The 20,038-nt window shown below is 53.7% G+C and overlaps 1 protein-coding gene across 2 annotated transcripts; it reads left to right on the forward strand.

The window, feature by feature from the left end:
* Positions 1-5,261: 5,261 nt before the first annotated feature.
* Positions 5,262-19,787, forward strand: ZDHHC22 (zinc finger DHHC-type palmitoyltransferase 22). Of its 2 annotated transcripts, none has more exons than XM_004453562.4 (4): positions 5,262-5,825; positions 7,399-7,482; positions 7,689-8,228; positions 13,475-19,787. In XM_004453562.4, exons 3-4 carry the CDS (start codon positions 7,703-7,705, stop codon positions 13,738-13,740), a joined length of 792 nt encoding a protein of 263 aa, XP_004453619.3. In that variant the 5' UTR covers positions 5,262-5,825; positions 7,399-7,482; positions 7,689-7,702; the 3' UTR covers positions 13,741-19,787. The 2 variants fall into 2 exon arrangements, with proteins under 2 accessions (XP_004453619.3, XP_023443184.2); XM_023587416.2 differs by having other exon boundaries at positions 5,422-5,825; positions 7,801-8,228.
* The last annotated feature ends 251 nt before the right edge of the window (positions 19,788-20,038 follow it).

Genomic DNA, 20,038 nt, shown 5'->3' on the forward strand with positions numbered 1-20,038 from the left:
GATTAAACAGAACAGCCGGAGTGCGGGCAGCTGCCCCTCCGTCAGCCGGGCACAGACATACTGTTGGGTCTAGTTGACGCCCACTCATATCCATTACTCCCCCACACTATTTTTTTAAAGATCAGGTTCTGAGGTATTTGCATACAGCAATAGTCGTCTTTAAAAAAAAAACACACATTTTATTTTTTAACAATTTGCTTTTATTTTTTTTTTTAAGATTTATTTATTTATTTCTCTCCCCTTCCCCCCCCACCCCAGTTGTGTGTTCTCTGTGTCTATTTGCTGCATCTTCTTTGTCGGCTTCTGTTGTTGTCAGTGGCACAGGAATATGTGTTTCTTTTGCTGCATTATCTTGCTGTGTCAGCTCTCCATGTGTGCGCGCCATTCCTGGGCAGGCTGCACTTTCTTTCGTGCTGGGCAGACTCTCCTTCTGGGGCGCACTCCTTGCTCGTGGGGCTCCCCTATGCGGGGGACACCCCTGCGTGGCAGGGCACTCCTTGCGCGCATCAGCACTGCGCATGGGCCAGCTCCACGTGGGTCAAGGAGGCCCGGGGTTTGAACCGCGGACCTCCCATGTGGTAGACGGACGCCCTAACCACTGGGCCAAGTCCGCTGCCCAGTCATCTTTTTGAAGTATATAGTTCTATAGGTTTTGATAAATGTATGCAATCACTTAACTACCACTACAATCCAGGTATAGATTTTCATCATCCTAAAAATTTGCCTCTGGTTCCTTTGTCCACCCCCACCCAGAATTATTTTTTATTTATTCAAATACTTTTTGGGCACTCACCTGTGCTGGGGTGCTGGGCTAAGGAAACAAAGCGGACAGGTAAGTCCCCACCCTCATGGGGTTTATAGACTATCAGATGGAAAGAGGCAATAAACAAGTAAGTCAATAAACAAACTAATCATAGAGGCAGTAAGTGTTAAATAGTAAGCAGGGTTATTTGGTAGCTGGTAGCTGGGGAGCTATTTCAGGTGGAAGGGACAGGAGCTGTCTAGCTGACCTCTTTGTTATTTAAAATTCATGACAAACTCTTCAAATTAGCTAAAAATGCCCATCTTTTGAGAATTAAGTTGAGGCTCAGAGAGGTTAAGGCACTTACTCCAGGTCACACAGCTAGTGACAGGGAAAGCAGGAATTCAAGCCCAGGCTAGCAGACACCAAAAGCTCGTGCTCTTTTCATCACATCACACTGCCTCTCTCTGGGCTCTGGGCCTCTGGGAGAGGGAGGGAAGGAGGCGGGAGTGTCAGGGTCTGTGAGGTCTGGAATGCTGGCTCTTCTGGGACCACAGCAGCATATCCAAGAGGCCTCCAAACAGCCACGGGCTCCGAGGTGGCTTCACTGCCATGGCCCGAACCTCCTCCAACCGAAGCCTCACCTCCATAGGCAGACACAACCGAGCTTGTATCTGCCGGAGGAGAGCTTGTGGAAGCGCTCCCTCTGCTCCCCTTTCCTTTCCCCGCCCTCCCCTCTGCCATCTCCTTCTTTTCCCCTCCGCCCTCTCCTCCACTCCCCATTTCCCTCCTTACTCCCCCTCTTTCTCCCTCACTCTGCCTCCCGCAGGCGCTGAAGACTGAAAGTGCCAATTACCTCTGCCACCTCGGCAGGGGCATCCTCCCAGGGCTGCCTGGCCCCTGGAAACCGTAGCTGATTGGGAAAAGATCGCGCTCATTCCTTCTCGGCCTGAACACTCCCCCAGGGGGCTCTTCCAGGATGAGCCAGGGTTTCCACACTGATGCATCAACCTCCCGGGGGGCGGCTGGGGTTACCTGTCGCCCAGAGGGCGACATTCAGACCTGCTGCTTCTACCTGGACGCGTGCGCTTGAGAGGTGGGCATCGCTGCCCCCAGCCCCAGCGCCGCCGACAGAAGCTTCGAGAGCATCTGATGAACATGCCGTGAGCGTCCATGCTTATTTACATCTAAACCTAACATATTTGTTCATTCAAGAAATGTTTGTTGGGCACTGTAATAGGCCCTGGTGTCAACAGCAATAAACAAGACAGGCCAAATCCTGCTCGTGCGGCGTCAACATTCAAGAAGGGAGAGACAGGAAGTAAACAGGTAAATATACACTGTGTCCAGTGGCAATGAGTGACGGTGAGGACAAACAAGGCAGAGTAGATGAGATACAGGTGTGGGGGGTCAGTTTTATTCAAAGTGAGATCATGCAGATTGTTTAACTCAGAGGGAATCTAGTGACACACCTGCTTCCTTTATGCAAGCGACAAGTTTCAGAAAAGTTAAGCATCAATGGTATGTTTGCATATTAAGCCACATTGTAAATCAAACAAGGGCAAGTCTTGCAAGTTAGCCTGCAGCAAATCCCTGAACCTCACTTTCCTTCTAAGAAAAAATGGGTTTAATAATTCTTGCTTCGGAAAGCTTACAGGGTTGTGAGAGAGAGACTTGCGGAATGCAATTGGAATTTTGTGAATGTACTTTGCAATCTATAAAGCACTTTACTACCTCAAAGTAATGTTGTTGCTAAAATGAAGAAATGGCTGACAAAGTAAATTGCCACCTCTAAATGGAAATTCTGTGATCATCCGAATTTTCATATATTAGTTGGCTAAAATGAAGATTACGCTTAGATGTTTTCTGAATCTGGCGGGCAGGGCTGTCATCTCCCTCAGCCTTCTAGGCTTGGGGAACACTCTGTGGCTGCCCCTGGCTATGACTTGCTGTTGGCAGTGAGGAGTATAATGTCTGATCATGGCCATTAAAATCTTAATTTCAGGACACTGGATAAACTTGAGACTCCAGACTAAGTTCACCTGATTAATCTAACATAGGAGCATAAGAAAGTCCCGCCAACCTCCTCAGGTGTGGCTCCTTGCATCTTGGAATGTTCTCCATCCCAAACACCTGGAGACTTGTAGAGCCAGGCGGACATGTACGTGGGTTCCCCACCCAAGAGAGAAGATGTCTACTTCGGAGAGTTCCTCTCTTTGTACACAGCATTTAGTGGAATGATTGCTACTTGGAAGGAAATTCATTCTACTCAAATGACACCACCAAATAGCAAGATTTATAGCACGTGTCTCTGGGAAAGTGCGCGGCGGCAATCGAGTATGTGCTGTGTTCCTGCTCCCGTGGGACCGCCTGCAAGTACAGTCATCGCTTAACTGTAAGAATATATGACCGGGGCAATGCAGAGTGTGGTTTATAAGTTATTTTTCTGATGCTACTCATGGAGGATGAGAATAGAATTGGGTTAGGTGGCGGCAGGATACAAGATCAATGGCAAATGTGTCCTCACCAGACATTTCAGACCTGAAACAGCTTTTCCTCTGAGAGAGACACCAGTATCAACTTATCAGTCAATGCACTTTTACTCAGTGTCCACTCTGGGCAAATCATCCTGTTAGGTGCTATGGAGGGGACCCCAAAATAGCTCTGACCTGGGCTACGTCCTCTCATGTTAGGTGGAAAGATGAGACACTCTTGTGGATAAAGACTAGGGTCCAGAAGAGAGTCAGGAGGTGGGAGAAGCTAAATCTGTCCTGGCTCCTGCCAGGCTCTTAGATTCCATCATCCTGTTTGATCAGTATCACCATAAGGTATTATCATTATTTCCATTTTATGGATGAGAACACTGGGAGCAGAGAGGATAAATGACCTGCTCAAGGTCACTCAGCTGGTACGTGGTAATAACGTATTAGTTATTAGTCTGCTTAACTCTGTAGGGCCAGAATGTAAGTGGACTTAGATTCTAATTGGCCTCCCTATTGATTTTGTCAGTGATAAACACAAATCTTAGAAAAACAATGTTTGACTGTACTTCTTTTCACTCAATTCACTTAAGGGTTGTGGGGTAAGGAACTTGCTCTAGATCCGAAGTTTTAATGTCCTTTTCTGCCATTAAACTATATTTCTAAATAAATAATTGCTCTTGTCCATTTTAGTTTCCCTGGCCAGATCTCCTTCCTGCCTGAACACGCCCTTCCCCCACCGACATCTTCCCACGTTCACGCAGCTTCTTTCTCTCCTTCCCTCCCCTCACACACACAAATCAGACACACACCTTCCCACCATACACCCATATGCAAAGTAAAATTAGAAATAGCACCCAGCTCCCAACGCACTGAGGGAGTGGAGATCTCCAATCAATATAGCCCAGACCAAGCACTCCTTCCCAAGCCAAGGCCAGGGGCAGGCAGGGCTTGCCAAAAAGGGCCCGGACAGCCGTGATCTTCACACAAAGCTGCTTTGGAGGGGAAAATGCCATTCGTGCTTCCCTGTACCTGCGCAGAACTCACAGGGCTGCCAGATTCTCAGGGGTGAACACCTAGCACCCCGTTCTTTTGCTTAGTTGTGAGACCCTTTCAGAACATGAGAAGGTTTCCTGGCCCCCCCTTTTTTTTTTGATATATGCTAATAAAAAACAAAAACAAAGAAAACAATGTCTGGTGAGTCAAAAATAGAGGCGGAACTGATATGCATGGGGCTCTTGTTTTAATCAACTAGTTGAGAAAGCAACAAACAATTATTTAGTTGTTATATTTGCCTTTATCAAGAGCGGTGGAATGGGGCAGGTGGGTGACCATGCCAGCCCAAGAAACTGAGGAGAGTGATGGCAACAATATTCCGGCAGTGCTGCTAAAGCTGCCACGGCCCCCCCATTTGACACTGGTTGGGTGTCACCACCTTCTTGGTGTCTCTTGGCCCCTCCCTCAGACTGGTGGCGTGCTGGGGAGGGGGAAGGGGAAGGAACTAGGAGCAGGGATGGGGGCTCAAGACAGAAGCTCTGGGTCTAGACAAACCCCTCTGTGATCCTCCCTTCTCCCAAATCAGAGCTCTCCCCCCCACACTCCTCCCCCGCCCCCCCAGGTCCCACAGTGATGCTCGGATGTCTGGAGGCTGAGAGCAGGACCCTTAGAGCTATGACCAGTTTCAAATCCAGACCGGGACATTGACCCACTCCATGACCTTGGACAGGTGACTTAGCTTCTCTGAGCCTCAACTTCCTCATCTGTAGAATGGAAACCATCGAGCTTCCCAGATCATTTCGGGAGGATTAACAAAGCGAATTTATTCTAAAAGCTTAGAACAGTGCCTGGTACATAGTAAGGGCCCAATACGTAGTGCCAGTAATTGTAAACTAACACACAAAGCCTCACATCAGGACCTGCATCTGCTTACCCCCGCAGGTCTTGGTAGGGGCTTGACATATACTGTCATTTAATCCTCCTATCTCTTATTTTACAGGTGAGGACGGTGCACCAAGACCACCAGCAGTGAGGGGTTAAATAGTCAAGCCCAGGCAAACCGGCTCGGGAGCCCCCTCCTCAGCCCCTCTGTGCACGTCTCTGAGGAGATGGAGAACATTTTTACGGGTGCTGCCCCTGGCGAGCTGCGCTCTCAAGCCCCCAGGTTTCCCTCCCTCAGAGTCAAGAACAGGAAGGCTTGTCGGGCAGTGGCGTGGAGGGAAGGAGAGAAGGATGGCTGGAGACTCCCCTTAACGGCTGAATCCGGATCCCCCAGACCGAACGGGAAGGGGCGGGGCGGTGGGGGCTCGCAAGTCCACGGTGCTGAGAGGGGTGGCCAGAGCGCCGCCCCCAGCAGGAGAGGAGGGGCGGAGGGGCTGGGGGGTGCCCAGCTGCCATCCCCGCCGCCTGCTGGCCCCCGCTCGCTGGCGCCCGATGGGAGGACGGCGGCTGCCCGCGCCCTCCTCCCCACACCCCCGCTACCTGCCCAGTTCCCGAGGCGAGGCGTGAGGAAGCCGCGAGCCAGCCGGGCCGAGCCCACAACTTTGCAGCCTCGGAGAGGGCGAGCGCCGGCGTCCAGGGCTCCCAGTGTCGGGGACCAGAGCTGGGTGAGTTCACGTCCCCACCCCTCTGCAGCGGCAGTGGCGGCGGCGGCGGCGGCGCGGGGGCAGCTGCCCGGGCGTCCGGGAGGCGGTGGTCGGGGAGCCGCGGCCGCCCGCGCCGCCGGCCTCGCTGGGGCTCTCGCTGTGCCGCCCTGCGCCGCGGGCTGGGCGGGCGCTGGTGCTGAACGAACAGCTCCCCGCGCCCCCCGCCGCCCCCGCGGCCTTCCCCGCCCCAGCCCCCGCGCAGGGCCCCGGCAGCAGGCGCCGGCTGAGCGCCCCTCACTCCCCCAACCGCTCGTCCTTCGCCTTCCCGGCGCCCCGGCGCATCTGGAGGCAGCTCCCGCGCCCCCCTGGCGACCAGCGCGGAGAAGACACTTGCTGTGCTAGAGCCGGTGGCCGAGGGCTCCCCGGGGTGCAGCGCCGCCCCGCTGCCCTCGGGGGCGCACGGCTAAGGGCGGGGCCGAGCCCCAGCGACACCCCCCGGCCTGCCCTGCACTGCGCCCCCGCAGCGGAGTGGGGCCTGCGCTTCCCACGGCGGCCGCGGGCGCCCGGGGGCACTGGCTCCTGCAAAGGGGACTCCAAGGTGATAAGCCGCCCGGTCCAGACGGGACAGTTCAGACGGCGGCCCCGTGGCATTCACCCACCCTGGGCGCAGCCACCTCTCTAGAACTTTTCTCGCACCTCCGGCTGGCTGACTCCTTAGCCCCCGGAAAACTTATCCTAGGCGCCGGGAATCCTATACCTGCTGGCTTCTGAAGCCAGGTGTAGGGCGAGAAGGGATGAGGATGCGAAGGGGCCGCTCTCGGCAGGGGTGGGGGAGCTGGAGAATGCGAAGAGGCGTCGGCTCTAGCCCCGGAGAGGCTGGCGGGGCATGCATTCGTGCGCCTAAGGCAGGCTGGTGGCACCGAAAGGATTTCAGCGCCATGAGGGTTGTTTGGGGTTCTTGAGCCAGGATGGTGGGAGGCGGGTGCGAAGGGGGGATTTTAATATCATTTCTTCAAATGAAAACGCTCTTTGCCAAAAAAGAGAGCAACGTGCGTCGGAGGAATGGGTTGAGAAGCACCGGCTGACACAGGTATCAGGACTATGTCCCCTACCCCACCCGGTGCCTGAGCGAGTGTGTGAATGAATGGATTGTTTTAATTGGATTTAAAAAAAAAAAAGGCCAAGTGGCATTGGCTGCATGTGTGCATGAGTTTACACATGAAGATACAAACACACACAACACAGACAGGTACCCAAGCACACACAGATTACACAGAGAGTCATGTGTAAGGACACACACACACACATCACACCGGTACACACACACATATCTCCAAAGACGTTACCGGTGAGGTCTCTGTGCTTTGCCGAAGATGTGTGTGTGTGTGGGGGGGGGGGGGGGCGTGGATCAGGACTTCGAGTAGGTCAAGTGGTGCATTTCTGTCTGCCTCTCACACCCCAAATCCCAAATCCCAACCAAATCCCAACTCCCAACCTTCTCCTTGGAGTACCTAAAGAGAAATCCCAAACCCAAGCTCGCTTCCGGTGCCATAGAGGAGCCGAGCACTAACCCCTGGTTCCTCAAACCCCGCAGAACGCGAACAAGCAGCTTTGTGCCTGGCTCCCGGGTGCCAGGGCGCCCAGCCCGCCCCCAAACCGAGGGAGCCGCCACCCCAAGGTAGGCTCTGGTCCCTGGAGGCCGCTGTGGTCTTGGGCTTCCACGCCTGGCTCCTGGGTTAGGGAAGTGGGGAGAGGGGATGATTGGGGCGGGGGTGGCGGGTCGTGAATTTGCGCCCCGCGGGACAGACAGGCCGCGGCGGAGGAGCGCGCGAGGGCACGCCCCGGACGCGGCCGTGCGTCTCCCTGTCGCCCCGGGCCCTGCAGGAATGTAATCGAGGATGCTGGCCCTGCGGCTCCTCAACGTGGTGGCCCCCGCCTACTTCTTGTGCATCTCCCTGGTGACCTTGGCGCTGCAGCTCTTCCTCTTCCTGCCCAGCATGCGCGAGGACCCCGCGGCCGCCCCGCTCTTCTCGCCCGCCCTGCTCCACGGCGCGCTCTTCCTCTTCCTCTCTGCCAACGCCCTGGGAAATTACGTCCTGGTCATCCAGAACTCCCCGGACGACCTGGGCGCCTGCCAGGGGACCTCGACGCGGAGGGCCCCGTGCCCCCCGCCCAGCACCCACTTCTGCCGAGTGTGCGCCAGGGTGACACTGAGGCATGACCACCACTGTTTCTTCACCGGCAACTGCATCGGCAGCAGGAACATGCGCAACTTCGTGCTGTTCTGCCTCTACACCTCCCTGGCCTGCCTCTACTCCATGGTGGCGGGCGTGGCCTACATCTCGGCTGTCCTCTCCATCTCCTTCGCCCACCCCCTGGCCTTCCTCACGCTCCTGCCCACCTCCATCAGCCAGTTCTTCTCCGGTGAGTGGGCCTCCGCAGGCAGGTTGGGTCCCGCTCAAAGCCCTCCCCACCCGAAGGGTTGCCAGATTTAGCATATCAAAATACATGATGCCCAATGAAAGCCGACTTCCAGATCATGCATAACTTTAGCCTAAGGATGCCCCGTGCAATAGTTGGGACATACTTACACTAAAAACAAATATTTGTTGCCTCTCTGACATTCAGATTTAACCAGGAGTGCTGTTTATCTAGCACCTCCCCTTCCATCATCTCCTCCTTGCTCTCCAGTGTCTATTTGCCCGTAGAATTGTGATGACTCTGTGCCAAGTGGGGCTGTGTGCTGGCCATCTCTCCATGCACCCTCCTCTGCCTGGACCCCCATCCTGCCCCCATATTCTTGACAAGCAACCCCAGGAAGGGTAAACCTAGCACCAGGTCAGCCCAAGAAGGAGGTTCACCCCCCCAAACACACACTATGACGACCCCACCAGGCTGCAGATGGTTCAGAGCAGGGCACATGCTGGTTGGAGCTGCAGCCACATTTAATGGCTCCATTTCCACACTGGAGAGCTGTGGGATTAGAGTGGGATCTGACCCTCCAGGAGGTTCTCATGCTTGCATGAGTTCAGCTGGGTGCCCTGCTGAGGACCTCACTTTCTAGAGTGCTCCAAGCACTTCCTGATAACTGCTGGTGACAGTTCTTGCCACTTTACCTGGCCTTGAAATTTGCCCCTACCTCATTTCTTGCCACTCCCAACCCCTCTGGCCTTTGACTCTGACTGACTTGGTTTTCACAATAGGTAGCATGTGTGTATGTGTGTGCACACACCATTTCTTGGATGTGGAACCTGAGACCTGGATGGAATTAAATGGCTTGCCCAGTATTATTCTGATACTGAATAGCAGCATCTGTCCAGCCCCCCCCCCCCCACCCGACCTTTAGACCACAGTCTAATGCTCTCCCTCAATGTGCATGGCATAGGGCTTGTTCCCTCATCCATTGACCTTTCAGGGTCAAAGCAAACAGGGTGTGGCCAATTGCACTGCGAGCCCAGGATCATCTTGATGTTCTGGACTGGACATTCACGAAAACTCTGCTCCACTCTAGGGGAAACCACTGCTTTGGTCTTTGTTGGGACTGGCATGACTTTCTGCAGCCCAGTTCTTCCCGGCCATGAACGGCTGAGCTGTTTGGCAATGAGAACTCAGAGGCCCAGGGAGGACCCAGCTCTGGGGGTTGCCTTGAGGCCTGATGGCTAAGCTGGGCCCAGAACTCGGAGCTCTCGGGCCTTCTGGATCCCAGCACTGGCATAAGAGGCTGCTGGGACCAAAATAACCAGGACGGGGGAGGGTAGGTGGGCGGGCTGGGGGGTGGGGTGTGAGCACAGGCAGGTGGAGGCACGAGGAGAGCCAGAGAGTCTGGTGAGAATTCCCGTTCCAAGTAGTTTCTTCACATAAAAAATGGATGGTTGCGAGGGGAGGATCTTGCAATGGTTTGATTTGTTGTAAGCCTGGGCTTGAGGCCTGTCCATATGTGCTAGGTTTGGGGTACAGCAAAAGGAAGAAGTGCTTCTTGCTTTGATCTAATGGGACAACAAAGGCAATCAGTGCCTACCTGGGAGCTAGACCTCTGTCCCAGCAGAAGGATGAAGAAGTCCATCTTTTACTTCCCTACTATATCCACGAGGAAAAGGAGGCCAAGATTTCAAATCCTCAGCTCTCCCATCTCATCTTCCTCCCTTGCCAACCCTTCATCTCTCTCCTCCCCCACCCATACACCCCATGGGTTCAACCTCTCCCTTCCCATCTATTCTTCCCTGATTCTCAATCCCAGTGGAGGAGAGCTTACACTCTCTCATCTGCCCAGGAGGACAGAGAGACAGAAGGGAGAAAGAAGGCACAAGTTTTTAAAAATAGAAATTGATCTGTCTCCAACCCAGGTCCCTATCCCTGAGTCAGCTTTGCCACCAGCACAGGTGAAGACCCTGTGAGCTAGAAGTGGGAAAGGGTCTTCTAATGAAGATAGCTCCTTGCCACAGGCGCTCAGCTTATGCCAAAGAAGCAGGGGGCTGGCCAGTTACGTTTTAGAAGTTGTCTTCTCTTTCGGCTTTTTCTTTTTTTAAAGATTTATTATTTATTTATTTCTCACCCCTTACATCTTCACCCCGAGTTGTCTGCTTTCTGTGTCCATTCGCTGTGTGTTAGTCTGTGTCCGCTTGCATTCTTATCAGCGGCACCAGGAATCTGTCTCTCTTTCTGTTGCGTCATCTTGCTGCGTCAGCTCTCTGTGTGTACGGTGCCACCCCTGGGCAGGCTGCGCTTTTTTCGTGTGGGGCAGCTCTCCCTGCAGGGTGCACTCCTGGTGCATGGGGCTCCCCTATGTGGGAGACACCCCTGCATGGCATGGCACTCCTTGCGTGTATCAGAACTGCGTGTGGGCCAGCTCACCACATGGGACAGGAGGCCCTGGGTTTGAATCCTGGACCTCCCATATGGTAGATGGATGCTCTATCAATTGAGCCAAATCTGCTTCCCCTCTTTTGGCTTTTGTGACCAGTACAGGTTGTATCACCTCTCCGAACCTCACACTTTTTGTTTGGAAAATGGTGGTGACACCAACTTACCTGTATCTTGGCAGTGGGCTAAGTTAGCCTGAGTAGCATGGTGGGTGCCATTGGAGAGCTTGGTAGGAGGGAAGGGTACTAATGTTTATTGAGCACCTATTATATGCCACCCATTTTGTATGTCTCATTTCATCCAATCCTTACATGTCTATGAGGTAGGTCTTATCATACCCTTTTTAAAGATGAGGAATCAGAGGTTCAGCAAGGTTAAGTTGCTTCAAAAACAAACAGCCAGTATGACTCGACCAATAATTTGGACTCAGGTTGCTAGTCTCCAAAGCTCACACTCTTTCTGCTATGCACACTCACTCCCTAGGAATGCTTCTTGATGAATGACCCACCTTGGGAGGGAGGGAGCTTCCTGTCCCTGGATATATTAAAGAAGAAGATGCCAGGAGATGATCTTTCAAAAGTGCTCTAGAAACAGCTATGCATATTCTTGTATTTTTTTTAAAATAAGGTGCTCTAGATGCCTGCTGGAAGTCAGGGGAGACTGGATGGAGAGACCTTCCATGCCCTTAGGAAGATTCTATGACTTTCTAAAAGAATCAGAACTATTATTAGTTCAGAGGAGTTGAGGCAGCCAGGCTAGGCAACTTCAAACACTTGAAGAGAAAGCAGGTCCCCAGAATAGCCTTTTGTATCTGCTGCATGGGGCCAGGAAAGGCCATGAGTTCTTTCCTCATGCCTTTATTTAGTTCCAGAAAAGAGCCTGTGGGAAACAGCTTCTGCCAGTCCATGCTTGTCCCTGGGGCTGAGATGCAAGGCAGGCCCAAGCTTGACAGCTCCGATGTTCTCACATCCTAGCTTGAGGGCCATCTTTATCTGTCAGCTTTCCTCCAGCACATAAGGCATCCTGGCCCCATGATTCTCTATCCTGCATGTGGCCGCCCAAGCTAAGCTGGGCTGACAGAGAAGAAGTGGGTCAGAGGGATGACACAGACTGAGATGAGCCCTGTCCAGCTGCTGCCCCCATGCCAGCTGGAGCAAGCTGTCCCTTCTATGGGCCGCTCTACCTATTTGTCTCCAACTTTGCAAAGAGAATCCTGCTGTCCAAGCTCCTGGGGCTGAGGCTAAGAGAGGGCTGCTAACAAGCACACCTGCATCAGGTCCACGTCCTCCTGGCCTGCTGATTCCACTCACTGGACACGTTTTAAAAGCTCAACCCTCTGGGGTCTGGATATTTGAGCCTGAGATGACCCAGGGGGAGAGGGGCTGGGCCAGGGAAGGGAGGGATGTGGTTGAGATTTACAGTGACAGAATAGGTGGTAAGGTGGGTTCCCTGGAGCAGGTGCCTTCACCTCTCTGGAGGGCGTGGTTGTCCTACAGGGAGAGAAGGGCAGAGGAGGGCTTTTGACTTCTTTCCTGGCCCCCTCCCCTAGCCGCTGGGCAGGTAAGGTCACTGTCCCTACTTCAGCTACCAAACTTAGAGCCTGGCACAACTCTGAGTTCTGAAGGGAGGAGGAGAAAGCCTGATGGTCTTAGGAGTTACCCTTAGCCCCCTTTTGGTCTATAAAATGACCCTCAGTGGGGAGGGCTGCACTGACTGTGGGCCAGAACGCTGGCCATTTTACACACAGGGACCTTGAGTCCTGCAATCCTATGAAAACAGTATTACAATATCCATCTTACAGATGCGCACACTGCACTTCGGAGGGCTTAAGAAAAATTTGCAAGTCCGGATGGACTCAAACTTTGCGAAAGAGTGTAGAGTCTCCGACTCAGTAGATGTCGGAAACCAGTAATAGAGAGTTCGTGGGTCGGAGGGGTTTAGGGGGGCCTGCCCCCAGGTGGGCTGGACCGCCTGGTCTTGGGGGTCTTTCCCAACCTGCGCAAGCTCTCACCGTCCTCTTGTTAACTTGCACGACTGAATTATTCTCGATGCCGGGGCTCCGCGCTGCCTCGAGGCCACGCTCGTGATTTATGCTCCTTGATGACTAGGCCCTGTTGGCTCTCCATCATGTTGTCACTTTCCTGAATCCTCCCAGCCAGTGCCCCCAGCGCCACAGGAAGAAGGTGCTGCAGTCTAGACAGTGGCCCATGTGTGGGCTCCCTCTTTAGGGCCTCAGTTCACCCTTCTCTCCTGAGAAAAGCCCCTGCTTGCTCCAGCCCGAAAGGAAAAGGCAGAGCGAGGCTCCCTGCCTCTAAGGAAAGGTTCACAGCCTCTCGGTCAGGGCTTCGTAACCTTTTTTGTTCCACAGACCTCTTTGCTAGTCAGGTGAAAACCACAGACCCCTTACTAAGCCCACACTCTACTGTGCATCATTTAATAAACATCTCACACCTGCACCAACACGTCCCCACAAGAATAGCGGTTATTTGAACTTCCATTCAAGCTCACGGACCCCTGGTTAAGAACCCCTGCCCTAGATGCTGCCCGGGGAAGCCGAGCACTCCCCTTGCCCAGGCCATCGGGCTTCCTTCCCTTCTTACCCTACTCTCCGTTCCCCCCTCTCTCCTCAGGAGAACAAGTTAGGGCAACTAGCTTATCCTTCTCTCCTCACTGCAGCGCTGAGATTGCTACAAAATGCAGTTTCAACCTCATTAATCTCCCTTCCTCCCAGCGGAAAGCGCCTGCCTGGCTCGCAGTGCTGTACGTGGCCTGGGTGTAAAGCGGGTCTGGTGTTTCCCCTCCCCCCGCAGGAGCTGTCCTCGGTTCTGAAATGTTCGTCATTCTCATGCTCTACCTCTGGTTTGCCATCGGCCTGGCCTGCGCCGGCTTCTGCTGCCACCAGCTGCTGCTGATCCTCCGGGGGCAGACCCGCCACCAGGTGCGAAAAGGGGTGGCAGTGAGGGCCCGGCCCTGGCGCAAGAACTTACAGGAGGTCTTCGGGAAGAGGTGGCTGCTGGGCCTGCTGGTCCCCATGTTCAACGTTGGAAGCGAGTGCTCCAAGCAGCGGGACAAGTAGCAGGCACTCACAATGTGTGTCTCTCTCACTCCTCTCCCTCCCTCCCTCCCTCTCTCTCATAATATATATATATATTCCTCTATCTCTATCTCTGTCATCTCTCTATCATCTCTCTCTATGTCTATCTATGTATCTGTCTGTCTACCTATCTATCTTTACTCTTCCTGAACAGAAGACCACTAACCCTTGTCTCCATCCATGAGCTGGAGACTCATGGATGTAGGGTCCTAGCATCTGCCCTGGCCCATGACTCACAGAGAACAGCATTGGTTGGTGAATCATGACAAGGAAGAAAAATGGCCACCCAGGTTTTGCTGGGCTCGCCATGAGTTAGCCAGGTGGCTCCTAACTCTTAGTATGCCTCTGCTTTTGTTTCTTCTCCTTGGAGTTCCTGCTTTCCTCCTCTGTCTGGCTCATCCACTCTGCCATGTTTGATGTCATCACCACTGTCTGCTAAAGCCCTTCCTCTCAGCCCTCATACTGGGAGTGGGGAGTGGATTGTTGCCACTGGTATGGGGCTCCCCTGGACCTGGAGGCTGGCAAAAATGTTTAAAACTACCATGTGCAGGAGGCAGCCCAAATCAACTCTGCCAACTGCTAGGGGAAGTTGGGAATGGATGGGTGTGCGTCCAGTTGTGGGCAGTGAAGGGAGTGACAGCTCAGTATCTTGTTGACCACCTCAACCCCTCCCAAGTTGCAGCCCTTTTTCTGGGAGACAGCAGTGACCTGGTGTTCCCAGCTGCCCCAGCCCATCTGGCAGGATGCTTGCTTTTCCTGGCACTCTTTGAGCCTTTCCCCCTGGTCTCCAGCCTCCAGGTGCTTGCCAGATGCTGGGAAAGGTACAGAAAAGTGAGGAGCATGTGACTCCATAACCATTTAGAAGGGGAGGGAGTATATGTGTGTGTGTGTGTGTGTGTGTGTGTGTGAGAGAGAGAGAGAGAGAGAGAGAGAAAGAGAGAGAGAGAGATGTGTGGTGGGGCATGTGATTATGGAATAGAGGAAGAAGAAAGAATGCTTAGGGGAGGAGAGGGGGGAGGAGAGGAGATCACACAGAGGTTGGGCACTGGGATATTTGGGGAATGAGAAATGAGAAGGGGGGTAAATGGGCTAATTTCTGCCCTGTATAAAGGACATTGTAACAGCTAATGCTATCCAGTGTTTGAATGGCTGCCTGGGGAGGTCGTGAGTGCCCCCACGGCCCACCCCTGGAGGTAGTCCATGGAAGGGATTCCAGCAGGACCTAGGCAGTCATCTGTCAGGCATGCAGAAGGGATTTCTGTATAGGGTTGGCCTAGACTAACCTAGAGATCCTTCCCTATCCTAAGATTGCCAGACTCAGACACAAGAGCTGCAGATGCCTGTGAATTATTTGCTTTCATGGAAGGTGTGGAGGGCATGGGCGGAGTCTGGAAACCATGATGCAAACTTTCTGGACCCAACCCAGCCACTGAAGAGAGAGTCTTGGAGAGAAAGGACTACCTGGACGCTAACGGTAGTTAAAGGGGGTGGCATTTGAGGACAGGGACCTGGAGCAGGGTCAGTGGTGGGAAGAGAGAAGCCAGAGAGTCAAGCTCACTTCTGAGGGACAAGATTGGGAAGGTTGAGACTGGAGAGTGGGGTAGACTAGAATAAAGGGGTACAACTGCCAGATAATCCCTGCTCATCTGACTGGCTCTGGAGGGGCCATGGCCATGTCTGGGACCCAGAGAACCCCTGAGCGTATGAAGGCGTGGAGACAACCCAAGCAGCCCCTCCCCACCTGGGTTCCAAGGCAAATCTCCATCCAGAAACCAACCCCATAGCAACCGCATAGCAATCCCACAGCAATTCCAATAGTTGTTGCACAACATCCCGAGGTCTGGAGCACAGCGTCGGGGACTTTACCCTGGTCCTGCCTTCGTGGCTCCCCTAGATGGCTAATGCAACAGTGGCTTAGCCTGCTTATACGTCTCTATACTCATTCCTTCATTTGCTCATCCTATATGTATTTACTGACCTCCAGCTATGTGCCAAGTCTCTTGCAGGCACTGGTGATACAGTGGTGAACAAGATGAGATCCCTGCCATCAGGAGCACGTTGTCACTGTCCTCTGTGCATGGTTCCCACCCCCTGAAAAAAGATTGCTTTGCCATCTTGGTGGTCAGCAGGGTAGATCACTTGGAGGGGAAGGACGATGGCAGAGGGGACTGAAGGAGAGGAGACACAGGGTCACCCTCACCCCCAGATCTGGCCATATGTAAGCGCTCCACACCTGGAAGAGGGGAGAGGGCTGGAGAATCCAGGTCTTGGTCCTTGCCTCACCCCAGAACTTGAGCTCAGAGGCTTCCGCTTCCAGCCTCCTGGAGGCTCAGCACTGTGAGGCCTGGTGTGGGAAGAGGGGGCAAAAGGGAGACTCAAAAGGGAGTCAGTTCCTGGCACATTGGTCGGTGGAGCCCCGATGGCATGGTGGGGAGGTTATTGGGTATGTGACTCGAGTAGCATTTGTACACATAGCCCTGAATGGTCAATGAAGAATACCAATAAAATAGGTGATTTTACCTTGGATTTGGTGGGATCGTAGGGGCACTGGGGATGGTAGCAGGGCTGGCACTTGCTGGAATGCACCGGTGCAGTCATACTCATTATTAAAAACGTTTAAAATAAGTATTAAAAATTCTTCTGTCTCAACCGATAAATAACCATTGCCCAGATTCCCTGAGTGGTCACCCTACTACCCCAGCTGTGCCTGCACCTCCCCTGGCTCACCACACAATCCAGCAATGAAAGGGGTAATTCCCAGCTCCCACATGGGGGCCCCAGGGCCCGGCTCCCACCCTGCACCCAGAGTCCACAGTGATGGGGCAGGGTCATTCCAGGTGGTTGGTAAGTATATAAATATCACTCCTGGTTGGTAGCAGGTCTGTGTGCTGGAGTGTGAGCATCCAACTGGGGAACTTTTCCCCTCCCCTACTCATCCTCACCCTTCTCGCCCCATGTCAGAGGGCAGGTGGGGAAGAGAATGAAGACGAGAGTCCATCATGGCCAGAGCTCAGAACCCCTGCCCTCCCAGCCCCTCTGATATCCAGAGACCTCGAGCTGCTCAGTCCTGGGGGCAGCTGGGAGGGGGTGAGCCCTGAGCATGGCCTTGAATGCATCCTAAAGATATGCAGGACTAGCTCCAAGGAGGATCCAACTGTCAGTGCTGAGGCTATTTGGGCAGGGAAGAACCTTCCATCTAGGCCTGTGTTGCCGTGGGTCTGCACTCCCTGAACACACGCCAACTGGTGACCAACTGCCAGCAAGGCAGCTCCCAGCTGTGCTAGGGGAGTGGAAGGAATGGAGCTGTGGAGGGTCCACAGCAGATTCTAGAGCATGAGTTGTCTACACTCCACAGGGCAAATACCATGTCTGGCTGGTTCACCATTGTATCAGTGATGCCTGTCAGAAGGCTAGGCACGTAGTAGGTGCTCAATAAACATTGACCAAATGAATGCACAGGTGTTGTGTGCACCCACTCACTCCACATCTCTTCTTTCCTGATGTGCCCAGGGCTGTGCTCTGCACAGTGTTGGGCTGGAAGGTGGATGAGGCATCTCAGGTCTTGAGGGGTTCACAGACTGGGAGAGGGTCCTGGAGACTGCACTGGGCATGCTCAGAGGAGGGAGGAAGCATATCCAGTCGTCAGGGCCAGGGAGGTTCCACCTGCGCAGGGCCTGGACAGATGGATGAGATTTCAGCAGGCAGAGATGGAGAGGGAGGGCTTTCCAGGTAGAGGGAACAGGCCTGGAGCCTCAGAGTTCCCAGGGGACTGTGAGCACAGGGGATGTTGCAGAGAGGCTGAGGGAGGTAAGGCTGAGAGTTGGGACCTGAGCAGACGGGACCTTAATGCCAGACCAAGGAATCTGAAGTTAATTCGACAGGCAATAGGAAAGCATTGAAGGTTTTTGAGCAATTGAGTGACAGGATTAAAGGTGGATTTCACAAAATGATCTTTCACTTGAAGAGAAGTGGAAAAAACTGTAAGTTGAGGAACCAGTCAAAGAGGCATTTGCTATGGTCTGAGTGACCTATTCCTATGACAAAATGGGCTCCCTTCTCTGACCCATGCCCTAGCATTGGTTGAACCAAAGCACAAACTCCAGGGTTTAGAGACCAAAGAAGCTTTGGGAGGAGGACGAGCTTGAACCCATGTTCTCCTCCACCATAACAAGGAACATCCTGAAATCCCAGGGGTCATCTTTTAGCCTATCTCTTTCCCTAGGAACATGGTCATACTTGTCACTGCCCATGTATTTGGTTCCCCAAATGTTCTAGCTCCTCTCTGCACCCTCTGGCCTGAGCACCCCCACACCACCCTGTCTCCCTCCTGCTCTGCCTCTGAGCATGCTCTCAGGCATACTTGGGAGAAAAGGAAGGGATGGGCAAGGAGCAAAGGTGCCTTGCTTCTGCCTTATCTGAGATCCTTTCTAGATGAGGCAGAAACTTGGATCTGCTCACCAGCCAGGGTTTGCCTGCTGGTCAGGCAGGGGGTGTCTGGGGGGTAGCCTGGCTGCTCCTGTTTTAGCATCTGCCTGTGCCCTTGTTCCTCCTTCTGTGAGTGGTGCTGGCCCAGCTCCTCCATTCATTCCTCAAACACACACTGATGCCGACTCCATGCCCGGTGTGACGCCAAGATCCAGGGAGGCAAAGAGACCCAGTACCTGACCTCAGGGAGCTCACAGGGGAGAGGCCAAAGACAGATAGCTGTAGTTCAGTGGCATGAGAGTGTGGGCAAGAGGACAGGGTGCTACAGAAGCTGGAGGAGAGCTGGAGGTCATGGGTGGGCTGGGAAGATTTCCCAGAGGAAGCAATGTCTGGGCTGTGCAGGATGAATAGGAGTTGGCCCGGCAGAAAAGCAGAGCTGTGGGGCAGGCACTTGGGAAGGAAGGACTGCAGAGGCGGAGAAGCCTGTACTTTCTGGGAATTTGGAGTCTGCCTTTAGGAGTGATTGAGGCGTGAGTATGCATTCTGCAGCCACGGTGGAAGAAGATTTTTGCCCTCAGACCATGTGGGCAGAGCTCGGTTCCCAAGCACCCTGCCGCTTTCCTCTGATCACTTCTTACAAGACCCTGACTCACGGGTGTTTTGCTGGTTTGAGTCCAGCGTAAATTGCTGTTGGTTTCTCTATGATCTGCAGGGAACTCCAGGCTGGAGAGCAAAAGCAGAGGGTCATGTTCATTTCCCATCAAATCCGCTGGGGGGAGGGGTCACCGGAGAACTCTACTGGAACATCAGAGTCACTAGACCCCTCTCTGGACCCAAAGGGGCCCCTGGGAGGTCCCCATCGCTCTTCCTGCTCAGCCTCAGCTGGGGTCAGAAGGAAACCATTCCTACCAGGATGGCTTCCAGATGCGAGAGTAGAACTGAAAAGTCCGAAACCCTGCCAAGTAGAAGGTGATCTCCCCATTCTGACAGGCAACGCCCCCACCGCCCCTTTGGGGCCCTGTGCGCCCTGGTGGGCACCCCTCCGTAGCCTGGTGATCCCAGCCCACCTCCCCGGGCCCCCTCTACTGTTCCATGGCTCCGCAGGGCCGTTCCTGAACTGGCCCAGCCCCCCTGGGGTTTCTTTTGTCCCCAGCGCCCACTACTCTCAGCAGCTCCCTGTCACTCCGACTTCCTCCCTTCTGTGTGGGTTTTGTCTGTCAACTCTACTGTAAATTCCCAGAAAGGCGGGAATGGAAATGGTGGCGTCCTGGGTAGGGCACTGATGCCATACCTCTAGGACTAGCCATTATCAATATGTAGCGAGCATTTTCCACCTGCCAGGCGCTTCTCACACACACAGTTTACCTCTGTTAGCTCATTCTAGCCTCATAACAACCCTGTCGTTACTCCCCTTTTCCAGATGGGGAAACTGAGGCACAGAGAGGTCATGTAACTTTCCCAAAACCATCCAGCTAGTAAGTGGCAGAGCTGGGATTCAACCCTAGGCTGCCTGCTCCAGAGGCGATGCTTTTAGCCCAGACACTAGACTGCTTTTCTGTTGTGAACCATTGTAGACACCCAATAAATTCCCTGCTGAAACCTAACAAGGAATCAAGTTCTCATTTATTCATTCAACACATTTATGGAATACCTACTGTGTAACAGGTACCGAGGATAAAGAGAAAGGAACAGGATGCGGGCTCTGCCCTCACAGAGCTTACAGTCTGATGCTTAAGGTGGCCTTGCAGGTGAAAAGAGGCCAGCTTCAGAGCCTACCTGGACAAAAGAAAGGAGCAGCCTAGCCAGGGCACCTGCGGGGGCTGAGGGCACTCCATGCTGGGGACCTCTCCCAGGG

Source organism: Dasypus novemcinctus, chromosome 3, assembly GCF_030445035.2.
Source record: "Dasypus novemcinctus isolate mDasNov1 chromosome 3, mDasNov1.1.hap2, whole genome shotgun sequence".
In the NCBI taxonomy this organism is placed as follows: domain Eukaryota; kingdom Metazoa; phylum Chordata; class Mammalia; order Cingulata; family Dasypodidae; genus Dasypus; species Dasypus novemcinctus.

Bases quoted from the DNA above. Each gene is read 5' to 3' on its own strand.
- ZDHHC22 (XM_004453562.4), top strand. From the start codon at position 7,703: ATGCTGGCCCTGCGGCTCCTCAACGTGGTGGCCCCCGCCTACTTCTTG. The intron at 8,229-13,474 runs GTGAGTGGGCCT...CTCCCCCCGCAG, and splicing joins CATCAGCCAGTTCTTCTCCG to GAGCTGTCCTCGGTTCTGAA.